Below are 16364 nucleotides of genomic sequence, written 5' to 3' on the forward strand. Positions count from 1 at the left end.
CCTCATTGTCTTCGCCAATGTATGCCATTTATGGGAAATGTAAGAATTTCCCAAGTTATATATTTTTTGAAATTATTAACGGTGACGTTTTTGCAATCTGGAAGAAAAAATTACGGGAGCATACATGTTCATCCACGTACAAAGCATTAAACTTTAATTTGAATATTTATTTGAATTTGAATATTTATTTAGACTTGAGGAATCCGATGAGCTATGAAGCTCTTTTTCACAGATGTCCAGTAGGGTAAAGATGATAAACGGTGGGTAAAGGCACAGCCCTGAAATTGCCTGCTCACACTGCTGCTGCCAGAAGGAACGCTCCACAAGAAGCAGCTCTTGAAAGCACCTCTCTCTTGAGGATATCTCGGCCTACTCTTTCACTCATAAAATTACAAATCTTATCTCAACGTAAAAAAAATGCGAGCTGAAAATAAATCTATTCAACGTCAAATACCGATGACATTATTTAAAAAAAAACACACACACACTTGGACTTCACCGGGTATGACCAGTGCTTCCGCAGATTTCTCCCCATTGTCGCATTAGTAACGGCAAGCGGGCCGTTATAATGAAGGCTGGCCCTGGGGTGCGATGGCCCCCCTTGCGTTGCGATTGTTCAGCATGTCCCCCGGCGTTCGGGATACCTGCGCCATTTGCATCATCGACGTGCAGCTAGCGCACATGCGCGCACGCACGCTCGTTCTCCCGCTCGCCAGCGCAGGATGAATAATCCATGGCCCGCTCGGGGCTATTCCCAGCGCCGCCGTCGCCCTCGGGCGCTTGAGCGGCTCACTCGCCGCTCATCCGCAGATAACCGCGCAAAAACTTGCGCGCAGCTGCCTCATCCTGTTTGTTAGGAACTCCAGCAGGTAATTTGCACGGGGAACTGGAAGAGGCGTCGCAGACGAACGAGAGAGAGAGAGAGAGAAAAAAAGCCATCGGTGGCGGTGTCCATGTGGGTAAATGGCAAAGATTTGTGTAGCCGGCTTCTCGGGCGCGCCGTTTGTAGTGCTAACCATGACAGTAATTAGCATGAGGTCAGGCCGAGGGATCCCCCAAGTGGCACGCTGCTGAATATTTGATAAAGCTGCGTAATTAATTTTGAATGAATCGTTTGACAATAAACTCCGTGCTGCCGCCACGGAAAGCTGCTGAGAGGGAGTTTGCTTGGGGAGGGGAGGGGAAATAAAAATATATAATAAATAATTTTTGGAGAGTGAATTGATGTCACCATGATGTTACCTTGGGAATTTGGCCAGAGCCGTCTCAAACTTTAGTTGAAGATTTGAGCCAAATAGCCTCATTTTATCCCCGAAACTGCCACTCAACAATTTTCTTCAATAATTATTTACGTTTTAAATATATATGCAACCTTTTCTTGATTGTAACCCACCCACATCAATGCAATGTTTTTGGCTTGCGATTTATTTTTGTTGTCATGTGTTCTCGAATGGTGCTTACTTTCTATGGTTGTTGTATTATTCGCTAAGTGTACCTATGGACATGCTCGCGTGCTGAGTGGAGGTGGCCACCTGGTGTTTGTGTTGGTGTGCTCCTGTGAGTGTGCATGCCGCTGTGTGTACGTACATCTGATATGCCTCGTGTACGCTGAGACCTGTGTGTACCGTGTGCATCTGGCCGCGTGTGTGCGCATCTGCGTTTCTGTGCCCGCGCATATTTGTACCTCTGCGCATATTTGTACCTCTGCGTGTGTGTGTGCCTGCATGTGTGTGTGGGGAGCGGTAGCACAGCGCTTTACACCATGCGCTACGAACCCGGTGACCTGGGTTCAATTCCCACTCGTGAACTGTACTTGAGCCTCCCTCCCCCCAGGTTGATTCAGCCTCAATGAGTAGTGTGGTGTGATGTTGAAAAATCAGCACTAAGGGAGTGAGAGAGCCGGCCAGGCGTAGTGCTGGCCGCCCAACCTCTCTTGTGCTGCGCTGACCTTAATAGGTGCTCACTCACAGTACTTGCCGCAAAAGTCAGAGGCTATACGGAGGATCTTTGCTTTTGTGTGTGTTTGCTGCCGTTTGTCTCCATGCACGTGCGTTTTTGTCTTTGCACGTGTGTGTACGTGTCTGTCACAAGCACATTTTTTTCTTGTGCTTGTGTTGCTTGCTCCCGTTCGCTTGCACCAGCGTGCGCGAAGTTCACCAATGCTCCCTCCCACCCTGCCCCCCCCCTCCAGCTTCCTGTCGGGCCGGTACCCGCCCCACATGGTGCACCCGTCACACGGCCTGCCACCCACCGGCATCCCGCACCCGGCCATCGTCACGCCGCCCGTCAAACAGGAGGCTCACAGCGGCGCCAACGGCTCGGAGCACCAGTAGGCATCGCGATCCCCACGCGGGGGGGGGTGGTCACGGGCACCGCACTCGCGCTCATGCTCGGCGCCACGCTCCCTACTTCGGAGGAGTTGTGTTCGGCTCTGGGATCCCCCGCGTACTCGGAGCTTCATTTCCACCCGATTTTTTGAGCTGGGTCAGCGACCCTGGAAAATATTTCCTCACCAGGCACACCAAATCCGTTATGCCTCTTCCCTCTGGCTGTGGCTACCGAGTCACGTGCCCACCTACTTGCGGCCTTGCAAGCTACGCGGAAAATATCCTAGAGAGACCTGAAGCCCTGAGCCTCCTCGTATAGCTGTGGTGGGGAAGCCTCCAAGCCGCGGACGGTGTACCCACCCACGAGGCCTACCACCACAAAGCAGGCTGAAAACGATATCCGTCGCTGCGGAGGGGAGTATTTTTTGACCTGGCAGTGCTGTGTTGCTAATTTTAGCGGTGCTCAGTCCAATGCGTGATCAAATTTAGTGGCAACTCAAGTGTGGCACGCCAAAGGTATTTTGAAAGTCCTATTTCGGGGATTGTTTGACCATACTTCACCACGCGGGTCAGTACAGGGTAAGTGAAGGTAGGGTGCCACCCAGGACCAATTCGAGTATCACTCGCCACCGATATTAGCCGTAATTCAGAATCGAACTTGTGCATGCCGGGTTTGTCGCGCGGTGTTTTACCAACTGTACCGCCGCTCACCCGTGAGCAAAAAGAGACACACAGATACAAAGCGCTCACACAGACGCGCATACAGACACTCAGGACGCACAGTATGCAGTGTTTGTGTGTGTTGTATTGCGTGTTAGCGTGCTGTGCTTCTACCACCGGTGACCCGAGTTTCATTGCAGCCTCAAATGAGTACCTAGCGTGGTGTGTCAACATCGCCACTGGGGAGACAAAGGTGGTCGGGCGTGGTGCTGGCCATCCACCCCCTCGTGTACCATTCCGGCCTTCATAGGTGCTCACAAACAACACTTGCCCCAGCAGTCTGTGAAGGCTATGCGAGGGATCTTTGTCTCTGTACGGCACATTGGGAACCTACGGATGAAATGCGCCATACAAATGTAAATTATGATAACACCTGGGTCTGCCCCGTAACCTCCCCGTCAGCGAGCTTTCGACAATTCACATGGCCTCAAGCAAGGTGCACCTAGCCTGGCACAAGCGCTGCGGTGACGCCACCCCGCCACTTAGTGGCGAATGGCGGCGGCTGCTGCCGTTGTTGGTGCGTGTGTGTGCGCCACACGCATTAAACGCTCCCGTGGGGGCCAGTGCACTTGGATGAGACACCCTTGAAGCGACCACCACCACCAACCAGCTGCCCCTCCCCCACGCTTTCCGACAGGTGCGCGTGCCTCGCCGCCTGCCGTACTTCGCCACCTTCACAGTACCCCCCTCCCCACCACCGGCCCACCCCACCTCTACCGAATGCGGATTAATTTTTCCCGAGAGCCCCGCGGTGTTGTTCACATAACTTTCTCGTGCCGCGCAAACGACGCAGAGTTAAAGCTCGGTTATTACTCATTGCTCCGTTATTCCTCTTCATTGTCATTGTTATCGGCCGGGTGGCAGCCGGTGGTGGTGGCTGTGCGCGTGGCTGCTTGTCATCCAGCGTTGTGGAGGCAGCAGCAGCGGGGGTTGGTGGATCACCGCACAGATGTTGTGAAACTTCCTTCCCGTGGGCGCCGAGGAAGAGCCGTATCCTGGCTCGCCAGGAGATTGGACTAGAGTGTTGCCCCCTCGCACGTGTGGGTTTTCTCCGGGTGCTCCGATTACCTCCCACATGGAAACACTCGTTAATTGGCCGATAACACCTTAATTTATAGTGGACCGTGGAGCTTGGGCAATTGTTGGACCCCGGCCGCTGCTTTCCCGCTCATCCGTGGTTCTCCCTCGTGCCCCGAGCGCACGCTATCCTCGAGTGAACGAACCCTGCGTGGCGTCGCGTCACAAGTTGACAACGCCGCCATCGTCCTTCCCACCAGGAAACAGAACTCCAAGAAGGAGGCGGAGGAGAAGAAGCCACACATCAAGAAACCGCTCAACGCGTTCATGCTCTTCATGAAGGAGATGAGGGCCAAGGTGATCGCCGAGTGCACGCTCAAGGAGAGCGCCGCCATCAACCAGATCCTGGGCCGCCGGGTACGTGACACCACCGGCAGCCACCGCCCCACGCGCCGCCCCACGCGCCGCCCCACGCGCCGCTCACGCTCGCCCCGTCGCCACGGCCATTGTGCCATGGCCCGCGGGCCAGAGGGGCCAAGCAGAAGATTTGGGCGGTGGAGGGGTTGGGGGGGTTCCCATTTTATATTCCTTGCACCAGGGCACATGCCAGCCGTGCTTCGCCATTCACCACCGTGTTTGTACGGCGAGTCTAAGCCGAATCTCAAAGTACGTCGTTTGTGCGTGTGTGTTGTGTCCTATGTGTGGGCTGTGTGCTTTGCGTGCGTTTGCTTACCATGTGCCGATCATCAGTGGCACGCCCTCTCACGAGAGGAGCAGGCCAAGTACTACGAGCTGGCGCGCAAGGAGAGGCAGCTCCACAGCCAGCTGTACCCTGGCTGGTCCGCGCGAGACAACTACGTGAGTATGCGCAGTGCACGTAGCCCAGACTGGAGAAAGGGTGGCCTAGTGGTGGCCTCATGGTGGCCTAGAGGTGGCCTAGAGGTGGCATCAAAGTAGCCTAGTGGTGGACTCGAGGTGGCTTAGTGGTGGCCAAGAGTTGAACTCGTGGTAGGCTAGTGGTGGCCTCGTGATGGCCTAGTGGTGACCTAGTGGTGGCCTGGTGGTGGCCTAGTGATGGCCTAGTGGTGGCCTAGTGGTGGCCTAGTGGTGGCCTAGTGATGGCCTGGTGGCCTAATGGTGGCCTAGTGGTGGCCTAGTGATGGCCTAGTGATGGCCTGGTGGTCGCCTAGTGGTGGCCTAGTGGTGGCCTGGTGGTGGCCTAGTGGTGGCCTAGTGGTAAGTTTACTTGACACTGAACCGCATCGAGCATTGTCCGCACACTTCGAATCCCACCGGTGCCCAATTTATTTCTGTGAATAATCTAATTATATGGGCATCAATTATTAACCGCCCTGCTAAAAATGTAGCGGTAGCCAGCCTGCGTTTGGCTCAAGAGATGCATTTTAATGAGATGCTGTGTCTTCAGAGTGTGCAGACTTCTGTCGCATGCAATGATTGCATCTTCAGCCCCGGCCCAGAGCCACACTTGGCCGCGAGGCAAATTGAGGCATCGTCTGTGACGCCAGCGTTGCTCGGCCTCGTTCTGGCGCGGCATGGAAATAAGCTTGCAGTGGAAAAACCACCAGTACCACGAGAGCCCGGCGCCAGTGCGGCGGCTCGGATGTGCCATCGGAAAAGGAGTTATAGGGTAGAACTTGTGCCTTGGGGGAGACAGCCCAATTCCAAACCCTCCTCCCCCCCCCCCACGGTGCTCAGGCAGGCCAGGTGAGGTGCGGTCTTCAGGTGAGTGTGCCGAGCCAGTGTGGCAGCAACCGTGAGTTCGGTGTGGTGAGTGTGGTGACTTTAAGACCACTGGTTTTCACCAGGGCAAGAAGAAGAAAAGAAAAAGGGAGAAGCAGCCTGCTGAGCAGCCAGCCGTGATTGGTGAGTGATTCTCGTACAGTTTTGTCCGCTCACCACCCCCCCTCACCACCCCCCTCCCCCCCACGATAATCGACTTGATTCTCGAACGATCGTAAAGGAAAGTGACCGACGATGCAGAGAAGCCACCACCTACTGGTTCAGCGGCGACATTGGCCCTTCGGGGGAGAAAAAAGAACGGCGCGTTAATCGACAGCAAAAAAGCCTGTTTGCGGTGTTCACATTTAAGGACCCGGCGACATTAACACATTAACAATTTGCATCGATGAGATTGAGAAACGGCATTAATGTAAAAAAAATACCAATTGAAGGTAATTCTTAAAAACCGTGAGGTCGTTATCTGCCGTGGAAGGGCGCTTGACCACGCGCGCGCACGTTTTAACGCCTCTTGGTCCGCAGTTAAAACGACGCCGAGTGGGCGAACGCCTTCACCGAGCGCTGTCAATCAAAAACTCAGCCCCTTTTTTTTTGCTTTGGCTGTGACCGGGGCAAATCGGAATATGCGGAAGCGCTTACTTCATTTAACTAAGTTGTGTTTATTTTTTCAATAATTGCGGAAATTTAACAACAGAAGCTTGTTTGAGAAGGTACCTGGGCGTGTGATGCTGCTAAGGAACTGCAAAATAAACAGAAATTTCGAGAGAGGAAATTGGCGCTTCCGTGCATTTCTAGCGGGCCCCGGCCGTGAAGAGTGCTCTTTGTAAATCGCTGGATAAATTCTTGACGTGTAAATTAATTCTTATTCGATTCTCTAATATAATTCTAATTTCTAATCAATTCTGAACGAATCCCAATCATTTTTTTTTTAAGTCTGTGCTTGGTTTTGATTTTTCACTCGAAGTTTTTCCTAACGTTTTTAACGCTCGCTGGTTTGTGTTTGTTTTTATATTTCATTTTAAAAAAGCCTTAAAAATAAACGCGACAAATTTGGCTTTAAAGAATGTACGCGGCTTGCGCTCCCGCGAATGGCTCGAGGCCGCCACCGCCGCTCACATCGGGCCGCGTGCCGCAGAGACGCCGCAGAGGGTCTCTCGCTCCAAGCCTCCGTTTGCGAAACAAAAGTGCAAGCGACCCCGCCCCCCGCACTCCACCCCCAAGGGAAATGACACGACGTTCCGAAGCAATTAAACGCGATCACTTTGCCAAATTGCTAATTACGTGACAACAAAAACCACGAAGCAAAGTAATTCTGAAAAAGTGACATTCTTCTGATTTATCCGCGGTGGGTTTGCTTCGCGGAGTTGTTGTGGATGCTGCCCTGTCACTTGCATGCCGAGTGTCCCAAAGGCTGCATGAACAACGTCTTGCTTGCTGAGCATGGACCTGCCTGCGTCTCCCTTCCCCTCCTTCCTCCTCCACCGCCTCCTCCTCCTTCTGCCGCCACTGCTGCTGCTGTGTTGTTGTTTTTTTGACGCACGCTCCCAACCCCGCTCGGGGTGCGTCTACCCTGACAGTGGCAGACAGTGAACGAGAACCCTGGCCCATAAGAGAGAGGAGAGAAAAATGAACATTTTTTTGATAATTAAATGAATAAAAAATAAAAGGACGTGCAGGACCACTCCGTGGTGCCAGTGCTGCCTGACCGTTGTCGCTCACCCGCGATCACGACGCACTGGTGCGGCGTTTGAGCCCCCTTCAGAATCGGAATCTTTATTTATGCTGGAGGAATCCGATGAGCTATAAAAAAAAATCTCTTTTTCACAGATGTCCAGTAGCTCCTGAGGTTCGTAGACGAGTTCGAGGGGTTAACGCAGTCTGGGGGGGCGGGCGAGTGGTGGGAGGGGCGGCTGTAATGTTGTTATGCCCTTCCACCTTGACACCGCCGTTGCCGCCAATAACCGTATAAATAAACGTTGTGAAACGCGTTTTGTCGTAGACGTTAATCTCAAGAGTACGTAGCGGCTGTGCAGCGCGACGAGAGGATTTGCGAGGATGGAGGCTCTGGCGCTGATATTTGCGGCGGCAGCGGCGGCTGGGCGAGTGGGGATGGCTTGAGGCATCCTTGCACTTTGAACGACAATCAGTCACGAGGCTCCGGCGGGGGTGGGGGGGAGGGAAACGTAGCGCCAGGGCCCAAACGTAACCCAATAATAATTACACAGCAATTAGCCGGTATTTCCACAATATTACACATTTATTGCTACCTTGGGACGTAAATGGCTTGATTTATTTTCATTTCATTTGCTTTTTTTTTCGTTCAACCGTAAGTACACGCGCAACCGTTGGAATCTCGCTTCGTAGTTCTCAGCTCTTGTTTAGCCGCACGCATGTAGTTTGTGAAAAGGGCCGCCCCCCCCTCCTCCTGTTTGTTTTGTTTGGGTTAAATTCGTAACGTGGCGTTATCCTACATCGTTGCGGGGGGGTGCTGGCCGCGAGCTGGGCTGGACGGAGCAGGCGGAGCCGCGGGGGGGGGAGGAAGAGAGGGAGGCGTGGGGGGTGATGGAGAGAGGAGAGAGGGGAGCCTTGGCAGTTGAACGTTGCGGAGCGGTCGCCAAAGCCCCCAGCCCCTTTCGGCACAACGAGAACCAACAATTCGTGTCTGCCCTCCCGGCCGCAGTGTTCAGCCTTTGCATTTGAACACGCGGCCTTGTGTGAAGTGAGCCTCCCGAGAAAGACATAATTGCCTGGTGTGGGCGCGTGTGTGTACGTGCGTGCACGTGTGTGTGTGCGTGTGTATGCGTGCATGCGTGTGTTTCCATGTGTGTGCGTTTCCCCCCCCCCCCTGGTGGAACAGAGGGGACAGAGCAGAGTAACGAATTTTGCCATTAGGGGCCCTTTTGATGCTTCGTTTTTTTCTTTGAGGGTGGGAATGCGGTACTCCTCTAGACGGGAGGAGAGGAGTTCAACTTTTAATAGTTATACACTTTTTACCTTAATTTACGGTCAAAGCCACATTTTAGCCTATTTTAAATCGACACGCAGCAGCTCTCCAGCATGTGTTTAACGGCCAAGTCAGCCGAGAACAGGGGACGACACGGTGAGCCCACGTTCGCGTTAGGGACCGCGTTTGCTGCTCGAGCAGAGACGGTGGACTTACGGAAGCCCCGAGAGAGAGAGGCGGGAGGAGAGGGGTTTGGCTCACTTAGTGGACTGGCTTGGCCCAGCTTGTTGCTTCCTGTTATCCCTCACACCTCCTCCTTGCCTTCACGCCGTCTCCCCCCTCAGAGCAAGAATCCGCTAAGAAATGCCGAGCTCGCTACGGGGTTGACCAGCAGAATAACTGGTGTAGCCCTTGCAGGTGTGTATCGCCACTTCTGCAGCCACCTTTCCCCCCCGCCCCGCCCCACCCCCGCCCCACCCCTGCCCCACCCCTCCCCCCCCCACCCCCTGTCGCACGCCACGTTTCGTCGCAAAACAAAAAACGAACGTCGACCAAAATGAGTAAACGGATAAAGGTTAGCCCAAACGTGTAGCGTGATGTTGCCTGATGTCGCGCGCGCCCCTGCGGCTGGTCTGAACGCCTCGCGCGCAAACACCGTCTTTTGGTCGGGAAGAACTCAATGGCTCAATGGGACGATTTTTCTGTGTGAGTGTTTTTTTTTAATGCTTATTGATTATTATTTGGCTGAAATACGAATTGGCGGCTGTTGGTTTTTTCGCGCCTTGTAATGAGAACTGCGGCCCACTACCTGCTCTGGCGTACGAGTAAAATAGAATGTGTTGCCCATCCCACGACTCGCCGCTGGCAAACACCAACGTGCATAATACACGTCCGAGACCTTGGGTCCACGATAGAGAGGCGGAAATGATGTTGAACTTCAGACACCGCCGCCCCCTTTCGAACGAGTTGGGATCGTGAGCAAACAAGAAGGCAACGATTGCTTAATGTGTCCGACCTCGTGACCTCTTGGCGTGGTTCTTGTTGGCGGAGGCACACTTTGGCGCTCATTGTCAACACGGCCAGGTTGATAGCAGCTGCTCATGACGAAGGAAAACGGACGTTTTTATTGCGTGTGCCTTATGACAACGATAAAAGCAGCTCCGAACATTGTCATGAAATTGCCTGGAACTGCTATGTAATCACTTATCGGTTCCAGGATATTGGTGGTGGTGTGTGACAAGCCAAAGGTGAAATACTTATTAAATGTAAATAATTAAACCGAATGTTTAATGCGCCATGAAGGTGATCGGTAGACCATCACTGGTCAGTCACGTTGCCAATCGGGGATTGCACAATATTTGTGACGTCCAAACTGAACCCCCGTCACCCTTTTGGTCTTTGTGTGACGACGCCCAACCGGAGGTTGTTAGTGGGCAAAATAGGTGTCAAGTGACTGGGTCGTGTGAATAATTGGAGGAACGGACCGTCGATTACACCGCCATCACGTACCTTGTGACTCGCCGCGTCTCAAACGAGACCTTAGTCAGTCAAAAAAAACACACACACAGATAACAAAAATACATTCCGTTTTGAGGTTGATTGTTTCTTGACGGTGTTGTAAGGCATTGAGACCATCCGAGCCAGCTTCACCATTTGCCGGCCGGCGGTTCTAACGGAGACGGGCGTACGTAGATCAACGTCTTGCCTGCTGGTTGCGCTCGTGCGATGGAGCCACGTGGTGGCACGCACCGCGCGACACGCGGGCGGGCAGGCGGGACAGAGTCGCGTACTCCTCTCCGCGTCTCCCTTCCCCCCCCCTCCCTCTCCGCTTGCCTGCCTCTAACACCTCCCGTTATTAGAGAACGCCTCTCACCCATTGAACATGCTACCGCGACACGTGCCGTTGGAAACTCTGGAAGGTACATGTTTAAAGAGGATTCGAGAGAAAAAAAGATCCTGCCGATGTTACTAACCTAACCCCTCTCCAACCCCCCTGCCCCCCTGTTTTCTCGTTTACCTGTTTGGCTCTCTGGACCTGGTGGTTTGTCAACGTTGGCTTGGGGTGGCTGCGGTGGTCTCGTTTTGGTGCCCTCGCCCCCTCCCGAGGTCGCACTCTGCGTCTCGATCTCCCCAATTAAACAAAGCGGCGCGCCGAGGGGGGTGGAACTTCACGAGCGTGCGGTGTCCCCTGCCTCAAAGCTCCTGCTACGTTCTTTTTGCAAGAGAAAGCACGTTGAGAGAGACGAATACTTATATTTTAAGTGTAATCTTGACGTGTCGAATCCCCAAAACGAAGATTATATCCGTTTGTTATATTCATTTTGGGTGAATTTCTGCAGTCGGTGCGTTCGCGCAGACCGTTAAGTTTGCAGAACATTTGGCTGCTACGGGAGCGCGCCCTGGCTGCCGACTCTTGCAAAGTCCCGCTGGTCTTTTAAGTGCAACGGAAACGAGGCTTGCTTTTGAGGATGCAGCAGCAACAACACGGCAACATTGGGACACATTAGGGGGCGGGGGTGATGCATTGGACAAGTCCTCAAAGGAGCTTGTTTCAGAATGGGATTGACGCTGGTGCAGGAACGCTTAAGCCATCGCCACAGCGTAGGTTCCGCGGTCGTGCTGTGCGCACAGCTGTCTCGGTGCGTTTACGGGGGGGGGTTGTAACCGCGCGTGTTGTCCGGCACGACGTCCGATGTTTCGCTCCATGCGCTGGCAGCTGGTGACTTTATACGATTGTCGAGGGAGAGAGTTTGGCCGCTTCCGTTCGGTTTCACGAAGAAAAACTCCCGGCACGCAGCGCGAAACGTCGAAGGTCGTGCCGAACGAAAAACGAGCGGTACGACATCGGAGAAGTTAATTAATCACTGCTTGCAGTTGTCAATCAGTCAGTCTGCTGCTGCTGCTGCTGCAGGAGTCATTTACGAGAGCGCTCTGTGGCGAATGCATTACAATGTCGGGTTTCTTGCCCACGGACGTGGGAGTAGAATTACTCGGGCAGGTTTTTTTTTGCCTCGAAGTTTCCCCATGTCAGGTGTGACCCGTGGAATTGAGGTGAATGTCGGGGAGACATATCGCTCGCCCCAGCCGCTCGTTCGCCAAGCAAGCCTCCCCTGCTGGGAGCGACTCGGGCTCGCCGAAGGAAAATGGCGCTCTTTATTGAAAGAAAAATCAAGGCTCGGCTTTCACGCAACCGCAGTTAAAGAGAGGTCATTTCTGCTCAGTAAACAAGCGCGGGCCTTGAAACTAAACGATTCAGCTTAGATTTAGGAGTTATTTATAGAGAACTTCCCCCCACTCACCCCCGCCCTGCCGTCTCCTCCATGAGCACATTTCACGTAATTCGATCTAAGTGAGTCAAAATGTACTCCATAAAACTCGCTTTGCTCGCGCGCGTAGGTGCTGGTTTCTTTTTTAATGGCGTCTTTACTCCGTGGTAAAAAAAAAAAAACCCGGGGGGGTGGGGGGGAAGCACGAGTGGTGGTGAAGTGCGGCTGGTAAATAACGTGGAGAGAGCGAGAGCGTGCACCATCGGTCATCGGTGCCCTCGGATGGTTTGCGTGGGTAAGAGGTGCAGGCAGCTGAGACGGACAGACGTCGAGACGAAGAGAGGGACAGAGAGAGGGACAGACTTCGCGTCTCGCAAAAGCCAGCGAGCTCGTAACGCTGCCAGAGTTGCGCGCCGTTCTGAATTATTCCTCAAGTTGAACCTACCGGCATAGCCAACCGTAACACTATTAATGAATATGCTACGCACGTAAAAAAAATTCGACTTTCCCGAGCGGTTAGTGATTAAAATTTCATCCTACTTGGAAAAAAATAAGTTTGGTTCACAAAGACCACTTCGTTCGATGGTTTTCTTTTCACCATTTTCGTCTCCGTGCTGGTAACGTAAAGAGTACGGTAGGTAAAGTGAACTTCTAACTCGCGCTGCTTGCAAGTCCACATGCCGTTAGAACATCGTCCATTAAAAATAAAACTAGCATCGCTACATTTCCTCGGAACAAATGTCCTCTCTTTCCCTTTTTTAATAAGCGGACGTTTTATCAGATGCAGTTGTAATAGCAGCAATCTGCTCGCCTTGGCCGCTAATGACTGCCGCGTGTACGATGAGCAAAGCGGTGGCGGGACAAATACTCAAAGCAGCGACGCTGCAGAGGCCGTGCAGGGTCGCATTAAAGAGGCCATTTTTGACCGATAACATTAAGAGATCGACATTAACTTTTTTTTTAAGCTTTAAGGATCATAAATATTTGCCTCGTGAGTTATTTTTTTTGACGAATATTTAATTCCGCCCCCCACCCCCCCCTAAAACAATAAACTCAGACCTTGCGTGGAGTTATTAAAGCTAGACTCCGGCCGGCCATTACTTTGTTGGTGTTGAAGTAGCCTTTTTGGCTATTACATTTTCCTCATGTTTAAATGTTTTGTTATTGACATGTTGCTCACAGCACCGCTGGTTAAAGAGCCGTCCTATTCACGTTGTCTTTAATCTATTGACAGTAAGTGCAGTTCTTGTTGGCTCGACCCGACTCGTCGTACACTACAACGTCCTGCATATGAACGCTCTTTCTTTTTACAAGGAAAGAACACGATTAACTGGGATTTTCACAGTCAGCCACCCCAGCCACGTTCTCTCACTGCCAAAGGTCGCGTTCGGTCCTTCCTAATGCTCTGACTTTTTTTTCCCTGGGTGCATGTCCACAGTTACTGACTTCCTTTGCCCCTCCCCCCGCCCGTCTCTCCTGTGCCTGTGTCTCTTCCCCCCTTTTTTGGCTATGCGGCAGTCTGTAATGAGGATAATTAGCCTGTGGTAGGTACTCGCTCGATTACCGAACCTTCTTTGTCCTTCTCTGTGCCTCCTTCGTCCGTGTCCCTTGCACCCGATAACCCCCCCCCCCACCCCTCCCCCGCATGCGTTAACCGGCTCTCGCGCGTCGCCGTCCACCGCCAGCCAGTGGGCTCTCACGCGCGCGTTAACACTGCCGGTTCCCCTCGTTCTCGGCAGCAATGGCTAGGCCACATCCACCACCAGCGACGGTGGTGCAGCAGGTAAACGAGGGTGTTCCCGCCGCCGCGTTTTAACGTTGAACGGAGTGTGCGTTTGTGCGTTTGTGTGTGTGTGTGCGCACGCGCGCACGCGATTGCCTTGCGTCGGTTGTGTGCCAAACATTGCCCTGAGCCCGTTTCGCCCTCAGTGATGTCACCGCCCAGGGTGCTTGGCTTGCAGACGCCTCCCGTCCAGCCACTGGCCAGGCTCAACTTTTCTTAGCTTCCGAGATCAAGTGAGGGCACTCTTAAAAAAATTCAACTACTAACAAAAAAGCAATGCTTGTATATATTCTGTTCTATGAAAGTGGTTACAGTAATTTTAAAAGGAGTGGCTTCTTTTTGCATTGCACATAAAAAAAACCATTTTAGTCTTTGTTCAAACAATACTGTACAGAGACATCTCCCCCCATGTCCTTCCTGGTCATGGGGGTCCGACTCTACTTCACCACGCTGGTCAGTGCGAGTTGGTGAAGGAGAGGGTTGGGGGGGTCACCCAGAACCGGTTGAGACACTGATGTTAGCCGTGGCACATACGCGTGCTTGATTAAAAGGGACATAAACGAGTTTGGGCACGTGGGTCATTCATTTCGATTTTCATCTCGCGAGCATTGTTGGCTAAGGGGACCGTGAGCCATTGCACCAACTGACGAGCACACATCCGGCCAAGCGACACGCAACCTTCCGGAAGACGAGTGATGTTAAAACAGCGTCCGCTTATTTTATCAAGCGCGATTGTTTCAATTGTTTCCACCCATCCCCGCTCCCTCGCTGGAGCCGTTTGACCCATTGCCGACTCACGAGCAGCTTCGTATGAGCCAAAGGGCCACCACGACAGCTGTGGAGTCGACATCGATCGCTCCACACGCCATCGTCCTCCGCGCTGATTCGTCTTCTCGGCGAGCGCTTCCAACTCGTCAGGGACCGTCACATTCAGCTCGGCAATGTTTGGCATCACACCTTCATTCGCCTCAACCTAAACTTTTTAAATTAGGTCGATTATTATTGTTTTCTCACTTTTACAAATTATGTTTCAGTCCCGTTGTTGTTCACCAGAAGGGTCTGGTGATAATAATTTTATTAAAGCAATACCGTAATCTCCGGATTGTGAGATGCACTGTTAAACTTAACTTGCTAAACAGGCAGCAAACCTGGACATGGTGTTGGTGAAGTCACCCCCAACTTTAGCTTGGAGGGAGAGAGGGTGGGGGGGGGATGTGCATCATATAATCCGGAGAATACAGCAAATGTTTAATTTGCAATGTGTAAGAAATAAAGGATTGTAAAACGAGGCTCAAAGCTCGCACCATATTGACATCTGGTTGCCATTTTGAGCGCTATCTGGTGCGGCGAGTCGGTCCGCAGGCATTCCCTTACCCGGGAGAGGCCGGTCACGCCGAACATTGCTGCCAGGTTACAGGGAACTCGAGTTGTAGCCCGCGGCGGTGCGTTGCTCGTCGCGCACCCCCCCCCCCCCCATCGTACTCCCCCATCCTCACCCCCACTTTACATCCCATTCCGTTCTTCGACAAGTGCAGGGAGGGAAAAAGACGGATTACGCGTGGCGAATTGCCAGAGGCCCTCGTTCCACGTAAAGAGTCTCAAAACGTCGCAAAAAGAACCGACCCAAAGCAAGACGCGCACACGCTTTGCGTCACGAGTTAAAACGATCGCTCAGGTCTCTGTGTGACGTGGCGCTCCTGCCACCGCCAGTCCCCCCCCCGGTCCCCCAACCGACCGTCCCGCGCGCACGAGACGTTGGTCCCAACGCTCGCCCGCCAAACGGGGTCCACGTTCCGTGCCGCGACGGCCCGATTGGCATTCTCGCCGGTCGTAAACTCTTGAACTTCATGGGCGCCGTGGGGACCCTCGCTCAGTTGATTTATTCAAGCGCCACTCCGACTTCTGCCCCGTTCGCGAACGGTGACGGTGAATCGAGATCTCTCGTGGTCACGCGTTTTATTGCCGTGCGCGACATACGCGTCGTGTACGGCGCAGCCGGTTCTTTGCAGTAAATGAATTGACATTTCATTCCAAACAAAACTAAATCCCGATTTGCTGCTGCTGCAATATTTACGTTAGGCACTGCACTCTACAATATAGCGATGCCCAGCGTTAGTTTAGCGTCGTGTTAACGTTGCTGCATTGGCCAACGTACCTACCTACGAAAGTGGCACAGTTACTGCTGACAAAGCATGCTACGCAAGTAAACAGCTACAAAGCAGTTGTTAACTGGATACATTTAATTCTGATATTGCAGAAATAATATCAATTCCTGTTTAACTTGGCAGCTTATTGAATGTCAGTTAGCTTATTTTTACATTGATGTCTATGGGGAGCATAATGCGCTGTCGGTAACGTGATTATGCATCGTCAGAGTTTTTATTTAAAGACGAGGAGTGTGCCTTGTTCAGGTTCAGAGCTCCAAAGCATTGGCCCAATTGTAACAAACATAAAAACGTTCATGTCGTATTGAATACTAAAATTTATACCTGCAAATTATATTCATTGGCAATAATACAAATTATTTCATTTCAACTTGTAGATTTCAC

The 16364-nt window shown here is 52.4% G+C and overlaps 1 protein-coding gene and 1 long non-coding RNA gene across 10 annotated transcripts in view; one reads left to right on the forward strand and one right to left on the reverse strand.

Annotated features, from left to right (window-relative positions):
- LOC142930541 (uncharacterized) overlaps nt 1-16364 on the reverse strand; it is a 695545-nt gene that overhangs the window by 655061 nt on the left and 24120 nt on the right. The window lies entirely within an intron of this gene.
- The window catches only part of LOC116950998 (transcription factor 7-like 2), a 170457-nt gene that overhangs the window by 150994 nt on the left and 3099 nt on the right, over nt 1-16364 (forward strand). For 2 of the 9 annotated variants that reach the window (XM_076073202.1, XM_076073200.1), the window contains exons 8-13: nt 2192-2329; nt 4325-4481; nt 4815-4922; nt 5891-5948; nt 9111-9183; nt 13962-14048. In XM_076073202.1, coding sequence (XP_075929317.1) covers nt 2192-2329; nt 4325-4481; nt 4815-4922; nt 5891-5948; nt 9111-9183; nt 13962-14048 — 621 coding nt within the window. Of the gene's footprint in view, nt 1-2191; nt 2330-4324; nt 4482-4814; nt 4923-5890; nt 5949-9110; nt 9184-13550; nt 13577-13961; nt 14049-16364 lie in introns of all 9 variants that reach the window. The other 7 variants (XM_076073203.1, XM_076073206.1, XM_076073201.1 and 4 more) reach the window with 6 other exon arrangements.

Source organism: Petromyzon marinus, chromosome 41 (genome assembly GCF_048934315.1).
Source record: "Petromyzon marinus isolate PM22_M1 ecotype Great Lakes invasive population chromosome 41, UKy_Petmar_22M1.pri1.0, whole genome shotgun sequence".
Taxonomy (NCBI): domain Eukaryota; kingdom Metazoa; phylum Chordata; class Hyperoartia; order Petromyzontiformes; family Petromyzontidae; genus Petromyzon; species Petromyzon marinus.